This window comes from Cryptotermes secundus, unplaced genomic scaffold (assembly GCF_002891405.2).
Source record: "Cryptotermes secundus unplaced genomic scaffold, Csec_1.0 scaffold840, whole genome shotgun sequence".
Lineage (NCBI taxonomy): Eukaryota > Metazoa > Arthropoda > Insecta > Blattodea > Kalotermitidae > Cryptotermes > Cryptotermes secundus.
The window spans coordinates 33,565-52,281 of record NW_019725426.1 but is presented as its reverse complement, the minus strand read 5'-3'; the positions used below and the strand labels follow the sequence as shown (position 1 = coordinate 52,281).

Genomic DNA, 18,717 nt, shown 5'->3' with positions numbered 1-18,717 from the left:
TAGGGTCAAGAATTTTCTCTTCTCCACGTCGTCCATACCAGCTATGTGGCCCACCCAGCCTCCCATCCAATGGATACCTGGGGGAAAGAGGCAGGTGCATGAAGCTGACCACTCACTTCCAGCTAATGCCGATGTCAAGAAAATGTGGATCTATGCATCTACGCCCCCATACGTCTTCATGACGTAGTGCTTAATTTGTTACAACTTTACATTTTACCTTTGCAAGCAGTATGGAATAAAAGTAGTCTGATTAATTTCTCATTTGTTTACGTTTTCTAACCCATAAATGGATATTTTAGTGGGCAGAATTTGTATCGGTTACATGAAGTTCGTTGCGGACCTTGCCTTACTTTTCCATGGAAGTTCCACGTGCTTATGACGCTCGATAGCTCGATAGATGCCAAGCCGTTACGCCTTCTCGTCGTAAGTAATGCTCTGTTGTTGTACTGGTAGCAGACCGGGGTCCTCGTAGCATTCCGTGTGTATTAGTCGTCGTCATCCTCGTCCCCGCCCCCCATTCCCGAGTTTCCAAGTTCCAAATTATCAATTGTTCTAACTTCTGCTACAAGCATTGAAATATTCGGTTAACTGCTAGAGGAAGGGATGTTAAAATATTTTAGATTTTCTGTGTTGGAAATTCGTAGTCGTTTTAGTTCTATTGAAATATATTAATGCTACGGGGAAAATATGCCGAAGTGTGAGATATTTGCTTTCTGAACATAAATACAGTTAAATATCCATATTTAATCTGTTGGACGTGATAATAGCTCTGTTCTATGTATGCTGTCTTAAGATCACCTACCGGACCTACCGTTACCTACAAACCGTACAACTCGCGTAACCCCTCCAACGCCCACAAAGTCCAGCAATGCCTGCAATTACCTGTCCTGGTCGTCCTGGTTTTCTCAGTGCTACCAACCTATGTCATTGACGGTCATTGACAACCAATAAATATTATTTCACAAGTATTAGGAATATTAAGAAGAGTTTAAGTGCACATACGAAGTGTGACTTTTAGCTTGTTGAAGTACTGTAGAGTTTTGATGATATATAATTTACTCACTTTCATTACGTACATATTCTTGCCGCATACTTAATTGGCCATCCTAAATCTTAAATGCATGTTGTTTGTGGGTGCTTTAATTTGTCTATAAAATGAAGTATAATAATTGAAATGCAAAGTATTAGCATAAATATTACCCCGGTGCTAAATGTGCAGGAGCATGAAATCAATATCAAGATTTGTAATTATTTTTTCAATTCTTAGCGTAATATTTTTTTACGTTATTGTGAATTATTTTAACTCCTCACAAGCCGGACTCTCGAATCAAATTGTATGGACAGACGGTTTAAGTAATAACAGAAGGGAACTTATTGGTGTCTCAGAGGTACAGTCTAATGAAGAGTTATTAAGCTTGCAGAATTATGGTGAACTTGGAAGCCGCCTTCATATGTACAAAAACTCTATGCAAGGAAGGTAATTCTTCGTAAATAGTGTGTTGTGTAGAAGGGGCGAGGGGCACAACTGAACATATAAATGTTCTCATCTTCTCTCAGGGTGGGAAATTTTCTGATTTTACTGCCAGAATAATTCAGTAATAGTTTAACATGACCTCACATACCTAACATTTTGACAGATATTTGATTTCTGTTGGATACTGGTGATTGGGGAAGTACTGATTGCTGTGAACGTATTCAGTTCCTATTAATTTCTTCTTTTACAGTCAGATTGTGCTGGCAGTTGTGGCATGTGGTGATCGCCTATCAGAGACATTGGTTATGATAAAGTCAGCAATCCTTTTTACTCAGAAACCACTGAACATCATTGTCCTTGCTGATGATCCTCTGATTGCAAGCTTCAAGGAAAAGGTTGAATTTTATTCATTGAATGTATTATTGTTAACAAGTTCCTGTGCTTAGTTTATCTGCAAAACTTGATATTGATAAGATCTGAAGAACAGAACAGTAATGCTCTAGAGGGTGTGTGGACTCCACCAGGATTTTTACCAAAGGAGAAAGCCAAAAAATGTACTTACACACTTAAGTTTAAGCCATTTAAGACAACTTCTGAGATTTCACTAGACTATTCAGAATACTGATTTTTTAAAACAATTTAATTTTNCTTTCATGTGTGTATTGTGCTTTGTGTTGTGTCTTGCTCCTGTGACTGCGTGTGTTATACTGCTGGGCCTGCTGGGTATGTGTGTGTGTGCTGTCTTCGTTTTGATTGAGTTTTGATTGATTTTTGTTATCACCATTTGGTATATCACCTCCCCTCAAATGTTATCTTCTTCCAAAAAAAAAATCCAGGGAGAGGGGACATGCTTCTGTCTGTTTGATCTCATTAATGGGATGAGTTTTAACACAATTTGTAAAATGACTGTGAGATAGTTTGATTTTTGTATAGGATAATCTGATACTTTTAATCCTTTTAAGTCTAATCCTTTCTGTCCCTCTTTCTCAGTGGCAGAAGTTGCTGTCTCAGCATCCTTTAACTGTTGTTCCTGTTCATATTTCAGCTGAATGTTTGGAGAACATCAACAAACCATTCATTTACATACAAGGTTCTTCCAATCACTTTCCCTCTGCAGGGGAATACGGATGAGTGGAGGAAACTGTTCAAACCTTGTGCCTCTCAAAGACTTTTCTTGCCTGTAAGTATTAATAAATTGAAATAAATTTTAACATCATTATGCACTTAGGGGCACGCGGTAGCGTAGTTGGTTGAGACACTATGCTACAAGCTGGAAGGTCACAGGTTCAAGTCCGAATGAGGTCACTGGATTTTTTAGTTTACCTAATCCTTCCGGCTGCACAATGGCCCTTGGGTCGACTCAGCCTCTAACAGAAATGAGTACCAGGAATTAATTAATTAATTTTCCTGGGGAGTAAAGCGTAGCTGGCACATAAAGCTGACAACCTTACCACCATCTTTGAGCCGATTGTCTAGATAATGTAAGACCCTCACCGTCTCACAGCCCTATGGGCCTTCACAGCCTGTTACAGGGATAGCTTTAATTTTACTTTTTACTTTATGCACTTAACAACAATTACTGGATGTATTGTGTATGCATTATTTTAGATTGCACAAATCCTTCATCATTATGTTAGAGAGTTATGCAAGTTCACAGTCTAGACACTTGCATGAATCTGTTCTTGGAGCAGAAAACCCACCAATAAAAGAGAACATTGTCTTACGCGTAGATTGTTGTGACTATGTGAGATTTTATTGACTGCTTCTATGGTATAGTGGTCAGAGTTCCTGGCTACAGATCCAGAGGTCCCAAGTTCGGTTCCCAGCGCTACCAGATTTTCTGAGAAGTAGTGGGTCTCGAACGGGGACCACTCAGCCTCATGAGGATAATTGAGGAGTTATTCCAAGGAAATAGTGGTTCCAGTCTATAAAACTGAGATTAATGGCCATGGGGATCTACTGCACTAACACGTGACACCCTCTATCTGCAAAAAAAAAGAAAAATAGTTGGCACTAACTTCGCCAACAAGCGGCAGTCGCTCAGTTGGTATAGTTCACTTGCGGACTACAGGCCATGGAGTTTGTTTTTTGTTATGTGAGATTTCATTACAGTCAGGTTATACTTGAGCAGTCTGGAAAAAGACTAGTGAAACATTGTTTTTACAATCAGTGTTCCCATATTTGTATTTATTTCACGTATAAAGCCTGCCTGTGAATAAAATAACAGGATATGCTCATTATTTATGCCAGGACTGTCAACCTTTCAGGAAGGTGGGCTACATTGAAAGATGCATGGGCTGGAGCATTCAGATATTTCTCCCATAACTAACCAACACAAAATTCAACATTTTAGTAAAAATAACTGACTTAACTTACTTTATTAATGTGAAACTTTGACCTGTGTATGGTCCACAAGACAATGAACATTTGGTCTCATTTTTTAAGTGCCAGTTTGCATTACATAATTTAAGTGCAAATGGGTTATTTCTTGAATGGAACTTTGATTTGTTTTGTTTCATGCATAAACAGTTCTGTTCACTTGTATATCTGCTATGAAAATTATTGAATTGCTTTTTAAAATTCTCAATGAAGGAATCAATCTTTTCAGCAGTACAGACCCTTGGAAAGGGAACACTTACTGATTTGTCCTTAAGAAGCAAATTTCCAGAAGAAAAATGACACAGGTTAATATTTTGTAAACTGTTTCTGAAACTTGGAAGCTCTGACAGTCCCACACATATCACAAATCAGTTTTTTTTAACTTGAAATTTGGTATTAAATCTGTTTAAGTGGTAGTGACTGATTTAACATGGTTCTGGCAAATTGTAAAGCCACTTTTTGTCACTAACTTCACAACTTTGCCTTTCTCATTCATGAACATCTTTATTTCTAGCCTCAGAGCTGTACATTTCAACAATGTCCCATGTCTTAGCCTTCAGACTTCTGTGTTGCACAAGATGTGCCCATATTCAGTATCAGTTTCTGACAAAAAACTGAAAACTGGTGATGATTAAGTCCGCAAGATTGAATGAGGTTTACAGCTGACACCACAACTTTTATAATGTTTTCAGAGTTCAAAGTATTTCCATGAAGTGACAGTGCTGTTGCTGGGGAGTAACGATTGTACAGAAAATTTCTCATGAGAGTGGTTATGGATGGTGGGATGGTAATTGCACCATTAATTGATAATTTTTGCAGTATTTGTTGATTGATATGAGCAGTCACACACTACTTTGAGGAAACTGACTGCTATCTTAAATAAAACACTGAGTGGTCTGAGCCATCTGTCTTTAGTGACTGTTCTTGACATAGTAGTCATACCAAATAATGAACCTACTGTTCTGCAAAATAAAATTGATTGACACCACAAAATCAAACAAATACCATGATACTGAATTGTGGAGCAAAGTCCATTTACTTCCAGTTGCCACACCATTGTTGTAAGCTATTTACTGATATATTAAAGGGACCATATGAAGAGGTTCCATGAGTAGTGTCTTGTCTGTGGGCTATAAATTGGTCACGCCTGATTTATGCATTTGTATTTGTGTGTGTACTTGTTTAAACTTATTGTCACATGCAGGAGGTATGCGTGACAAAATGACGGGTTCTGGTTCAGATAATTGGATTTATTGACAGCATGGTTACAAGCACTCTCTCAGTTACACTCAAATCACAGCGCTATTGCTGCTTTACATACACCTCATAAGCCACTGTTGCATGCACACCACTAGTCCTCTCCAGGTACTGTATCTCAACACAGGACTTGGCACTTCAAATCAGTCCCGATATTGAACATGAGATCTTCCAATTACACTTCCAATATCACTGCACTGTTGCACACATAAAGTCTTCTAAATCACCCTTGACAATCCTGGTTCCACAGCACTTGCTTCCATCACTCTCAGCTGCTTGTAACTCATGCTCAATACTCAATACTGCTCGTAACAGCTCTTACTCAATACTGCCTGAATAGTGTATACTGCTCCTTATATAGGCTCGGCACGGACCACATAGAAAACGCATTGCTGCCCGGCAACAGATATCAGGTATTGCTCTCAGGTGTGTCTACTCATGCATTGCCTAGCAATGCGAGACCTACCGTTGCATGACGTCACAGCCTAGCGGGGAGGGGTGCTTACCAAATGTCGCGCAGCAATGGGATGAGTGGGGGTATGTGACATCACTCGCACTTCCTGTTGCATCATCCAAGCGTTCACAGAGTTATCGCCTAGCAACACGCCGATAAAGTCTGCAACTTTCATGTTGCGCGCATGCCCCAAGGCCCCTGTGGCTCAACAGCTCCTGCATAGCGCCAATACATCACATTATTTTTATGGATACCAAAATGGAATTAAATACATGTCTTACCTGTTCGCTGATTTTCAGACTGTGTTGAGTGATGTCGATTCTCTTCTCTATGTTGATACGGATACATTATTTCTTGGCCCTTTAGAAGATGTTTGGAGACATTTTGACCTAATGAATGCATCCCAGATGGCAGCACTTACACCAGAGCATGAAGATCCAAACACAGGCTGGTACAATCGCTTTGCCAAACACCCATACTATGGACGTTTAGGTAAGTATTTTTCTTAAAGTCCCATTTTGTTGTTAACTGCAGCTACACTTTCAAAACATACCTAATTAGCTTTACAAGAGAGAACCTGTATTTAAAAATCATCATCATCATCAGTAATCTGTCAAGACGACAGGTCCACAGTCTCTTTCAAAACAATTCCTCCACTTAATGCGATCTAGAGCTTTCTCCTTCAAATGACAGTATCCTCTTCTGTCCCCAAGGTCATCCAGCATCTTCTTACGTCTTCTTCCTTGTCTTCTTGTCACTTCTATCCGCCCATCTATCTTTCCTTCGATAGCTTCTTTTAGAAGGCAGTTTCTGCGTAAAACATGACCAATCATGATATTTTAAAATAATGACGTAAATTTTGATTGTGGTATAACACACACATGTTCAAGTAAGTTTATACAGTATAGTATCACACACTCTTCTTTTTCTGTCTGTGCGGAGTAAGCTGTTTCTCCTCTTCCAACTGAGACTCAATTATGATGTAATCTCTGAAACTTGGTAGGACTCCTTGGATGGAAAATTGACTTGTTAGAATACCTCTGCCGTCACAAGATAGCATAGAATATGTGGACAACTTCCCAGTTGAATCCATGATGTAGGATCATAATTACCCTTTATTAGGAAGAGTTTGTTTCTATTATATAATTTAGGTTTCCTCATTGTAAAGAGATTCTGGCTCAAGATTTGTGCATTTATACTCCATGAAGATTAACACCGAATACTGCACTTTGGTAGTTACAAGCTTGAAAATATCAGTTGACTGGTCTGTTAGATGAGTATATTATTACTCTATCCAAGATACCATACACAGTCCCTCTCATTAAGGAGAGCAAGTCTGAGGTATTATGACAGTTGTACTCTTCACATGATATGATTAAGAAAATGTATTGTCACATAGTAGAGTTACTACAGACATTGTTTGGATTGGTAATTGGATTTATTGAACTGTTATAGAACGTGACTACAAATAACTAAAGTGTTATTGCTAATTCACATACTCTGCAGTTCACTACAGCATGCACTAAGTCTATTCAGTCCGCTGTGTCTTCACCAGATGTTTGTTTGGTGATGGCTTCCAACGACAGGCATTCTCCACACTCTTGGTTCTGAACTATTCCTGTGCCTCAGCTACCAGCTTCTAACAGCAACAGTCCACAACAACTGAACTGCATTTCTCTCATGAACTCACTAACTCACCAACCATCTCTTCACTTCTCTGCACTGCATTAACTCTCACTAATTGTTCTGCTTATAATATCTTGGCATGGACTGCACAGAAAACACCATTCAACTGTTGTTGTTCACTTATTGCTTAGTGGACTGCGCAGAAAACACTGCTTCCCAGTTAGTCCATTGGTGCATGTTAGGAATCTGTTGCTAAATAATGGGCATTGTTTACAGAGTCCTTATTTAGTAGTTGGTCTACATGCTATAGTATTTAGGTTTCTTTCATGCTGTAGCTTAGATGGTTAGATGTTAGCTTTTCATGTGAAGCCTTGTATTCAATCCCAGGTGAGTTCATGTGGGATTCATGGTGGACAAAGTGGCACGAGCAATTTTTTCTGCACATTTCTTCAGTTTTCTCCAGCTAATCATCATGAGGGGATTGTGATGGCTCTGACCAGGCATCACATTATCACATCCCCAGTCTTTAAGTTTGGAGCTTCATCTCTGGCCCAGCACTTCATTGATTAGAGAGAGAGGAAGTTAGATGGATAGGTTTCTTGCTTCAGTTAGACCATTTAAACTGTCATGGCAATAAATCTCTGGAAAATACATACACTCAAATGAAACATGGTGCAATAAACCATTCACTTCTTAGTTTGGTTATATATTACGTAGGTTGTACTGAAAGTCATGAGCAACAATATTTGTAAAGTAACATGCTTTATTATTGACAAACCAAATACACCACCTCAATTTACAGACCTTTCTTTATTTTTCCACATAATCGCCACTTCTTTGTACACATTTCTCCCAGTGTTCTGGGAGTTTGAAAATTCCCCTTCTGTAAAATTCTGTTCCGGCCATCCAAAGACACTAATGCACTGCTTTCTGAATTCAGCATGCTTATGGAAGTGTGTGCATGGGTGCGAGCAGTGTTCAAAGATGGGTGAAACATTTAAAAATAGGAACACCAGCATCGAAGATGAGCCTTGGAGCGGTCGTCCTCGAACAGCCTCAACTGAATGCAACAAGGAAAGAGTGGATGAGATCATTCAAGATGACAGGCGTGTGACTGTGGACACAATAGCCCGAAAACTTGGAATAGGGCACAGTGCAGTACAGGAGATGATTGAAAGCTTGGGATATAGGAAAGTTTGTGCTTGTTGGGTCCCGCGGTTATTGACTGAAGACCACAGAAGTCACATTGGAAGCAACTGCAAAGATGGAGTGGGAAGTTCTTCCACACCTCTCCTATAGCCCTGATCTGGCACCCTCCGACTACCATCTTTTCGGATTTGTGAAGGATCAGCTGCGTGGACAACGTTTTGAAGCAAGGGAGGCAATTCAGAAAGCAGTGCGTCAGTGTCTTCGGATGACTGGAACAAAATTTTACAGAAGGGGAATTTTCAAACTCCCAGGACGCTGGGAGAAATGTGTACAAAGAAGTGGCGATTATGTGGAAAAATAAAGAAAGGTCTGTAGATTGAGGTGGTGTATTTGGTTTGTCAATAATAAAGCATGTTACTTTACAAGAAATTGTTGCTCATGACTTTCAGTACGACCCTCGTACATGCTGTAGGGCATAACTGTCCACATTTATTCTGGATTTCTAGATGATCTGTTAAAACTGCTGCTTTCATAAATTTTATTTGTTTTTCATGCCTTGAAATCCCAGCAGAATACACCGACAAAATTTCATCACTTCCTGTTTGCTAAATTTATAAATCAGATTTGCAAGTGCTATGTAACACATTGTGTGCTTAAAAGGTGATCTGAATCTTGAGTGGATCTGCACATCCACTCCCCCATACACCTTCATGATGTAGTTCTTAAATAGTTAAGCACAGAGACAACTTTACCTTTACCTAGTACTGTTGTATTGTTGCTGACTTTTGACTATCAGTACATACACAGATTTTGACAGTGATTGTACACATCATAAATGATTATATTCTTGAATATATTGTTATTTTCCAACATTACAATCCTTAGTTGGGGTGTTTCTGGAATTGTTGTTCATTGATATTGCTATATCACAAATATATATAGTATTTTTTGAAGTTGTAATAAACATTCTTAGACTTCCCTCTGTTGTAGAAATTGTAGTCATCAGACAAAACAGATTACATTTTTAGTAACTGTATTTTCTAGCACTATGGGTATCTAACTACAGGGTCTTTCATACTTCATTAGTGCTGTGCCACATATGATGAATTGTTTAGTGATACAGAACCCATACACTTGACGTTGGTGGCCCTCATTATCTAGTGTATGTAGAATTTAACTTTTCTGTGCCTTGCATCTCTTATGTCTCGTATTCCTTCTTTAAAGCTTAAGCAGCATTGTGATATTGACAAGGAAGGCAACCATCCTCAAATAAGTATCAACTTCCGTTATGAATAAAAGGTGAAAAGAAAAGCTATCCCTGTAACAGGCTGTGGAAGCCCTTAGGGTTGTGAGACATCGAGGCTCCCACATTTTCTCTAGACAGTCACCTCACAGATGTCAGTGAGGTTGTCAGCCTTATACTCCAGTCACTGTTTAACCCCAGGAAGATTTCTGGTACTTATTTCTGTTAGAGGCTCTGTTGACCCCTGGACCATAGTGCGCCTGGAAGGATTAAGTCAATTGAAAAATCCAATGATGTCATTGGGAATCAAACCTGCCACATTCTGGCTTGTAGAATAGTGCCTCAACAAACTACATTACCACATGCCCCCACTTTAGTTATGAATGAATGTATAAGGGGTGGACCATCTTGGCCCCTGCACCGCGACCTACAGTGGTCTGTTGTGCTTCCCACTTTAGTTAAGTATATGTATGTTAATTCCTGTGGCTTTGGTTAACTCTCAGTTCATATTCTTTTATCAGGTCACAGGTTGTCAGTACTATCATGTCACTGTTTTCTTCTGCCAAACTGAACTCTTGAACACTTTAATGTGACTTGGACTGCCTACCTGGTTCCTATTTTGTCAGCATTGTTGCCGCATAAAGTTCAAGTTACCAATATATTGGTATTGGCAGAGACTAAAATTACCAGAAAGTTGGTTCTGAAATAATGTAGTTAACTTCTTTTACGCATCATTATAGACAAGACTTTCCAAAGATCATCAGTGACAATTACTATTCATTAACACATATAAATAGATTTAAGCAAAAGGAAATATGAAAATAAGCAGGTGAAAATATTTCATCCATTTGCTCAGTTCATTACAAGCACACCAGTTTTCAAATGAATGAATGAATGAATGAATGAATGAACAGAAAGTGCTGAAACAAAGGAACATGTACTCAAATTTAATTTTTAGGCACAAATAAAAGGTAACAGGTAAAGGAATCCTTTTAACAGGCAGTGAAATCCAATAGGGTAGTGAGACATCAAGGCATCCACATTTTCTCTAGCCAATCGGCTCATAGATGGCAGTAAGGTTGTCAGCCTTGTGCACCGGCCACCCTTTAGCCCTGAGGGAAATACCTGGTACTCATTTCTGTTAGAGGCTGAGTCGACCCCAAGGCCATAGTGTAGCTGGACGGATTACATAAATTGAAAAAATCCAATGACCTCATCGGCAATTGAACCTATGACCTTTCACCTTGTAGCATAATGCCTCAACCAATTATGCTACAATGTACTACCTGAAATTCTATAATATTACTAAATGTACTAAGGGTTAAGGAATTCATTTAACTTCACCCATTACTACTGTACTGTGTTGTGTGTTTCAGGAGTGAACTCTGGTGTCATGCTGATGAATCTCACACGCATGAGAGCATTTAGTTGGACTAACTATGTTGTACCAATTTACAAAGAGTATAAATTGAAAATCACATGGGGTGATCAGGATATCATCAATATTATATTTCATTTTCATCCAGGTAATCATGTGCATTACTAATAATATTATTGCAGCATGTTTGTAAGAAAGGAGTTTGATCTCTTGAGTTCCTCCATTTTGTGTCTCATACAAACTAAATTTCCTAATGCTCTGTTTATTATGAATTTGAAGATTTTGATTTATGATTCTGTACATTTGATTACATGTTCAGGTAAGTGTTTTGAGATTCATTTAGTGTTACGCACAGTAGTCTGACTGACATTTGGTAGGAATATGATTAAAATGCTTAACCTGAGGCACATCTTGACTCAGGTTTTTTTTATGATTTTCATCTATTCCTCAGTTGTGTTTGGATAGTACTTTAAAATAGGCTTTCTCTGTCACATTTCCCTTATCTTCACCCATTTATCATGTATAATCATTTCAGCCCAGTGCTATTTATGCAGTATGTTGAAAGCAATAAGAAGTCCTACCAATAGTCTTACCAATTGTTTGCATTATATTATGCTAGTGAATTAGTGACACTAATAAATGATAAGGAAGATTGTTATCAGCAAAGATACATTTATGAAGACAATGAGGTAAACATAATTTAGGCCATAAAAGAAATGAAGAAATTGTGAAATAACTACAGGTTCCATAAATATAAGAATGTATGGAACAATGCAAAAGAAGTTGGGAAGATCACATAACAGGTTCCCCCCCACAAAAAGAATAGAAAACGAGTTTGACAAGATTCTGTTTTTTATATCCATAACAGGTCTGAATAACCAAAATACAAAATAAGATGGATTCGCCACACTTCACTTTCAGCTTTCATAAAGCAGTCTGTATTATCCAGCCTGTCCTTACTGGTTCACTAAATTATCCACCTGACATCCATCATTGGGTTTCATAACATACATTGCTTTCTGAAGTGAGGTTGTTATCTTCACATCCAACCTCCTAAACTGGAGAATCTATGGCTACCTTTTCTATGGTCCCTACCCTTCATCCTGTCTATCACAGATGACTACCATTAGCTTGTGCCCTACCAGCATAGCTCTCACATGTGGGTGGCATGCAGGCTCCCCTAAAATGTTAAGATACAAACAGTAGCCCAAGGGGAACTGATGAGAGTACCACAAGAACAAAATAAACAATAAACTAGCATTTAAATTCCTTCCTGCTCATCCTTCCACTACATACGAGAATTCATACAAAACATTTCTTGGAAAACGTCACAGTATAAGACCACTTTGTCAAACTAAGCATAGGTGAGAGGGTAATGTTAAAATGGTTATTATATAAGTACTCATAGTTTGTGACTATGTTCATTGAATCGAGTTAGCTCATGGTGTGGTCCAGTATTGAGTTCTTTTATGATTTTTATGAACTTTTGGGCCCCTTAATGGCAGGGTATTCTTATTTTGTATTCTAGAGGTTCCATGTTTGAATCCTGGTGCATAGGCTGTCCCAGGGTTTTTCATGATTTTACAAATTGGCTCCAGCCAAATGCTTTTATACTACTTTAAAATGAATTACTGCAGCTACTTTGCATAATGATACCATCATTCATTGTTATGTAACCTCACATGAATGGTGGCTCATGACTGTCAAAACAGATGGCACCAGGACCAATGAAGTCCATGTCACTCTCAGTGCCAGTACTGAAGTAAAGTGACTGAAGTTCATGTTGTTATTTAAATGTTCGTGTTTCAAGAGTTTACTTTATGTCACCACACAGTATCCTTTTTTTTTAAATTTTAGGCTAATTTTGTGTTGCCATGAACATTTTAATCAAAGAGACTGCACCCCATTATGGAATGCATCTGAACACCTTACTCCTTTTGGTAGAAATACAGTGCCCCTTTGGGTCGAAGGAGGAGTCAGATCCTGTTAAACTCATCTATGCCCCCTACTGCTCAGGGGTCAACTATACAGATGAACAAACAGACAGTGATTATACGAGGGGGGACCCAAAAATAACTGGAAACGACCTGTTGCGCGCGCATGCTTTGTAGTTACGAGTTGTGCTGCTAGGTGATGTTAGCTGGGGGTCTCCCGTGACTGTTAGTGAGCTGGCGTCAGTCTGAGTTAAGTGGTTTGTATGTGGTGCTCTGTTGTGTGCATTCCTGTTTCAACCCTTTGGCGATTAGTGAGATGGCCGACCAGAAGGAACAAAGAGTGTGCGTGAAATTGATGAAGATCATCGAAATACCATTGACCAACTTTCTGAGGAAACGAACATCTCATGGAGCACGGTCCAGCGAATTTTAACCGAAGGTTTGCACATGAGACGGGTGTCTGCAAAATTTGTCCCTCGCTTGCTCGGAGATGACCATAGAGAAAACCGCGTGAATGTTTGCCGCGACTTCAAGAGTGAAGTGCAGTTTTCCCTAACAGAAAGAAAAATTTCATGCACACTCTTTGTTCCTTCTGGTCGGCCATCTCACTAATCGCCAAAGGGTTGAAACAGGAACGCACACAACAGAGCACCACAGACAAACCACTTAACTCAGACTGACGCCAGCTCACTAACAGTCGCGGGAGACCCCCAGCTAACACCACCTAGCAGCACAACTCGTAACTACAAAGCATGCGCGCGCAACAGGTCATTTCCGGTTATTTTTGGGCCCCCCTTCGTATACTGCAGGTGCTTCAGCAGGGGTGCATTCAGGCCTAAAAGGGGACTATTGCTGGACCAGCTGTTTCCCCTCACATCTCTCTTGCAGGGTCTTTGATGATGATAGTACCTAGATATTCCTGATCCTCATCGTCTTGAAATTGTCTTTAAATTCAGTTTGACAATTTTTCATTGGCTTCTTTTCACATATGATACCTATTTAGTATTAACACTGAAATTATATTCTTCTCTACTGCTGTAATATCCTTGAAATTATTGCTAACTCTGTGCTTTAGCATTTACATGGGATTTCTAATAACTTTCAGCTGTATTCACATTGGAGACTTGCCACTTGACATAAACAGATAAGCACACAAGCACTAAGTCTTATTTAATCTCACACAAATAAATAATGCAGGAAACCTAAAATGTTTCTGCACATGCTTTTCTCACAGTGTACTGAACCTGTAGTGGGAGGGAGAGTAAGAGATGTTCAGACATATGGGGAAGACTTGAATACACATGGAATTTTATGAGGGCCCCATTCTGTTGGCGCCATAGCAAGAGAACAGACTTGTGAGAAGGTGCGATATCTGTCAAGTACTGTAAGGAAGTGGAAGGAACTTCTGTGGAAATGTGAGCTAAGGCCAGGGCCACTGAGGCAAAGACCACCATGAATTTACAACTGCGGCAAGTTCTCTGTGGATTTTGAAATGTCTTCTTGTGCCATACATAACATAAACATGTTAGAATCATAACAAACTGCTTTTATTTCATGCTAAATACAAGTAAATTATGAATTCATCAAACTACTTTTTATACATTGAAGCAGTAAATGTTGGTGAAACCTGACCCCTCTGGCCCTTAATGACAGGTCATCTCTACCTTACACTAGGTAGAATGTCATTCAGTATGCCAAGGGTCAGAAGCAAGTGACTGCAAAAATAGTAATGAAATTTGAGTTGTTACTGTAGAAACATTGCAGAGTTATTATGTACATGTTTCATGTGTGTACAGATAAACTGTATGTTTACCCATGCCGATATAACTACAGACCAGACCACTGCATGTACATGTCAGTATGCAAGAGTGCAGAGTCTCAGGGCATTGCAGTATTACATGGTAGTCGAGGCAGCTTTCATGCAGAGAAACAACCAGCATTTCGAGCTATCTACCGAGCAATGGAGGAGGTAGAATCACTTTATTCATTTACTTTCCAGCAATTCATGCACTACAAATTTCTATGAGTTTCATAATGAATACCAAATGCACAATATGGATGACCCATGAAGTGTGCAGTGCCAATAATTGAGCAGACTAGAATATTATCTTGAATTTTTCTCAAAGTTCACTGCATTTTTAAGTCTGGCTTTGAAATGGTTGTGTCTGTCATAGGTCTTCTGAAGTTTGTAAGAGTAGGTGTACATCATAAGAATGTGGCAGATAAAAGTAAGAAAGTATAAACCAGATAGGAGAAATTATAAATATACTTATGTATTTTTGTGTATGATATTTTCTAATATGTATTAATTCCCGAAGCCTGAAGTTTTCAGGCAATGTAAGATGTTCATGCCATTACTATTTTGGTGCATTCACAATGAGGAGTTGCAGTGACGCACCTAGTAACCTTGCCATATCTGTTTGTCTCTGTTACATCTGCATATAATAACTCAAAGAATTGCTGCATGGATTTTCATGAAATTTGATATTTGTGAGTTACAGTAAAGGTACTCGCACATTTTAGTTTCAGACAAAATCAGAGAACAGTAATAGACAGTTTATAGGAAGACTTACATGTATATCTGTATTAAGTGTTATTGACTACATATTTACTGGGGCAAAAAATATTTTGAGCAAGAGTTGTAGAGGAAAATTAAACAACTATTTTATGTCCATTACACTTTATCGTAAGTCTTATGGTTCCCTGTGTAATTAAATAAAAGTGTCACTTATAGTTCTATTTTCCATAGAAGGAGCAAAAAGCAACACTACATACACACACCAAGAGAGTGGCACACCCAGTGGGACGACGAACAGCCAAAATACAAAAGATAGGAAGAAAACATCCCACGTCATAAAAATTAATGATAACAACAACGTGCCTTAAGAGTGCTATTTGACCAAGTGCACAGTGCGGTTGGCTCCTTTAAAATCATGTCACCTGAAGATAGCCCTATATGGCTGAAACGTGTAGCATAAACATTGAATGTACATATATCTTAGAGACATTTTAAACATTCAATGAACTGTGCCATACATTAAATGTGATTTAATGTTGTTTAAAATTTAAATTGTTGCATTATACAGTGCAACAGGATGATGAAATATAATATAAATAAAAGTGAGCAAATGCATCAGAATTGTTATGCTATGCATACATTTCCCAACTTGTAGTTTGTAACATACAAAGGATTTACAGTTGACTGTCAGTTATCTGTGGTAACGGGAAAACTGATGCAAATAACTTACTAAAGCAGATCCAAAAATGATGTTATTGTACTAACATAAAGCTTGTTGAAATTTTAGCACAAAATTGTTGCCAGTTACTGTAAATTTATATTCTTATTTATTGTAAGGAACTGGATCACACTGTGATCCACTGTTATACATTACAACCCTTGAGGACAGTTAGGTCATGATTTCACTGAATTTTCATGCTTTGAACTTAAAAGACTTTTTGAAATACAGCTACATTTAGAATGACTTTAGGATTACATGGTGATTAACTGTTGGACGTGGATAATGATGCTGATGTTTTGGAGGTACATTCTGCCTCCATCATCACAGTCAATGGGGGGTGGCACCATGTCTGGGCCATTGGGGATGGTGAACTGTGAAAGTTGTGCACTGATCTCTTTTAAAGCCCAGGGAGTGCACCAAAGAATTATTGGCAACTGGTGTTCGTGGGTAGTCATTTAACTGCTGGTGTAGTGGGGTAGTATGGCTAGTGCCGTTGTGTCTTCGGAGTGTATCTGGTGCGCTTGGTTGACTGATTTCTGTATCACCAGCAAGCATTCCAAATAGTGTAGCTGGAGGTCGATCTGGTGCTCAGTGCATTCTTCAGATGTGCAGCTTGTCTCACAAATGCAGATCACCATGCATTCACATAGGATCTTGTTGACTCTCAAAACTTTTAACCCCAGGCCAGTCAAGGACACAATAATAAGCAGTTTAGTATGCTGTGAGACACTGATCTTCACTTTAGTGTGCCACTATATGGAGAAGGTTGAAAAATGCTGTAGACACTGCAAATTCTCTTTTTCTACTTGTGAGTTTACCAGTTGCGTAAGAGAAGTTCTATTAAATTTTGTGAAGAGTGATATTTCAACATACAGTTTTCAAGAATGGTTGCACACTAATGATCAGATGTGAAATTTTATGTACTTTATTTTGCTGTGACCACATTTCACTGTATTCTGAATTTGCATTTTGTGTTTGTTGTTGAATGAATCTGTCAGCTGATTAATTGATTATCATAAATTTCTTTGTTGCAGTACCAGTTGGGCACTGATTTGTATGTCAATCTGTTTTCAACCATGCGAAACTACTTAGAACTAACTACATCCACCAACTGTGGCAAGATTCAACACATCTTCACAAAAGCAATGCAACATTTCATTCAGAAAACATATGGTAGATAACAATTCAGCATGGTGTGATAAATATGGTGAGGATTGATCACCTTTATTTTGTAAGATTTCCTTTGGAAAATGTTATGATCATTTATATTGTGGTCAGTTTCATAACCACCACTGTTGTAACTTTAATTCTGTAAGATAACATATACTTGTACAACTAGTAAAGTCTGAGCTAGTACATTCTGCAGATTTTGAATGTATGCACAACCATTCACTACTTGTCATCTTTGCTCTCAGAATGAATGTACAATGGGAGATCTGAAAGCTTAATGCATTCTGCTTGCCTGAAATTTACTGCACTTCTGATTGTTACTCGTACAGAACAAGCAAGAAGGAACTCCATGGCCTGTAGTCCACAAGCAATCTATACCGACCAAGGGACTGCCGCTTGTCGGCAAAGTTAGTGCCAACTTTAGTAGATAGAGGGTGTTGTGTGGTCAGCGCAATGGATCCCTGCGGCCGTTAATCTCGGTTTTCTAGACTGGAGCTCCTGTTTCCTTGAAATAGCTTCCCAGTTATCATGAGGCTAAGTGGACCCAGTTCCAGACCCGCTACTTCTCAAAAAATCTGGTAGTTCCAGGATCGAACCCAGGACCTCTGCATCTGTAGCCAGGAACTCTGACAGCTAGACCACAGAGGCAGTCTTAACTTATACAGAAACTCCTGGTAAATATACTGATGACAGAGTATGTTCACTTTTATATATCTAAGAACCTGTCTATACTAATACCCAGTATGAATTACATTTCAGTACCAACATGCCAGATATTTTATAGCATTTAGGCTAATCGACTGTTGTTTGTTTGTGAAATGCAATTTAGCATCATTATGTTTATATGTTTCAAAATTCTATGAAATCACAAAGTGAATATAATTTAACAGTGTCTGTTGCCAGATCCTCCACCTTGATTTCAGTTTGAATCATAAAATGCAGACTGTTGGCAACCATTATTGATATTGATTGCAGAGCCTGGAATCTGAATGATTAAATTAATAAGCACCTCTTAGCCTTTTCATTGCTATGGTTGGAACTGTTGTATGTCCAGCCCAAAACTAGCATGAGCTCTACTAACACAAATTCAGTGCAATGTAGTTGTTAACAACAGGGCTGGTTTTGTGACTTAACATTATTTAACTTCTCCATTACGTTAAATTATTTTCATGGGAAATTCATGTCTGCTTAACATGATTTTGCCTTATACAATGTTTTTCATGAATACGTTTGTATTGTTAATTGGAGACTGGGTGTAACAGATACCCACAGTACTACAACACATTTTTTTTTGTTTCTGTAATTTCCCACCAGTTAAAGAAATATAAAAGACTGTCTTACGAACAAAGCAATTTTCAAATGTTACAAGAAATATTATATATTTATTTGCAGTGATGTATATTATATTGTCACA

At 38.5% G+C, this 18,717-nt stretch overlaps 1 protein-coding gene across 1 annotated transcript; it reads left to right on the top strand.

Moving 5' to 3' along the window:
- Positions 1-465: 465 nt before the first annotated feature.
- On the top strand, positions 466-17,721 carry LOC111863416 (glucoside xylosyltransferase 1). Its single transcript, XM_023849726.2, has 7 exons — positions 466-1,477; positions 1,725-1,869; positions 2,520-2,654; positions 5,864-6,056; positions 10,959-11,108; positions 14,691-14,863; positions 17,168-17,721. Exons 1-7 carry the CDS (start codon positions 1,212-1,214, stop codon positions 17,312-17,314), a joined length of 1,209 nt encoding a protein of 402 aa, XP_023705494.1. The 5' UTR covers positions 466-1,211; the 3' UTR covers positions 17,315-17,721.
- Positions 17,722-18,717: the final 996 nt, after the last annotated feature.

What these genes read in the sequence shown, in the direction of transcription:
- LOC111863416 (XM_023849726.2), top strand. Translation starts at nt 1,212, where the DNA reads ATGTGCAGGAGCATGAAATCAATATCAAGATTTGTAATTATTTTTTCA. An exon ending in TATATTTCATTTTCATCCAG is followed by an intron (nt 11,109 to 14,690) that starts GTAATCATGTGC and finishes ATGTGTGTACAG; the next exon opens with ATAAACTGTATGTTTACCCA. An exon ending in TCTACCGAGCAATGGAGGAG is followed by an intron (nt 14,864 to 17,167) that starts GTAGAATCACTT and finishes TCTTTGTTGCAG; the next exon opens with TACCAGTTGGGCACTGATTT.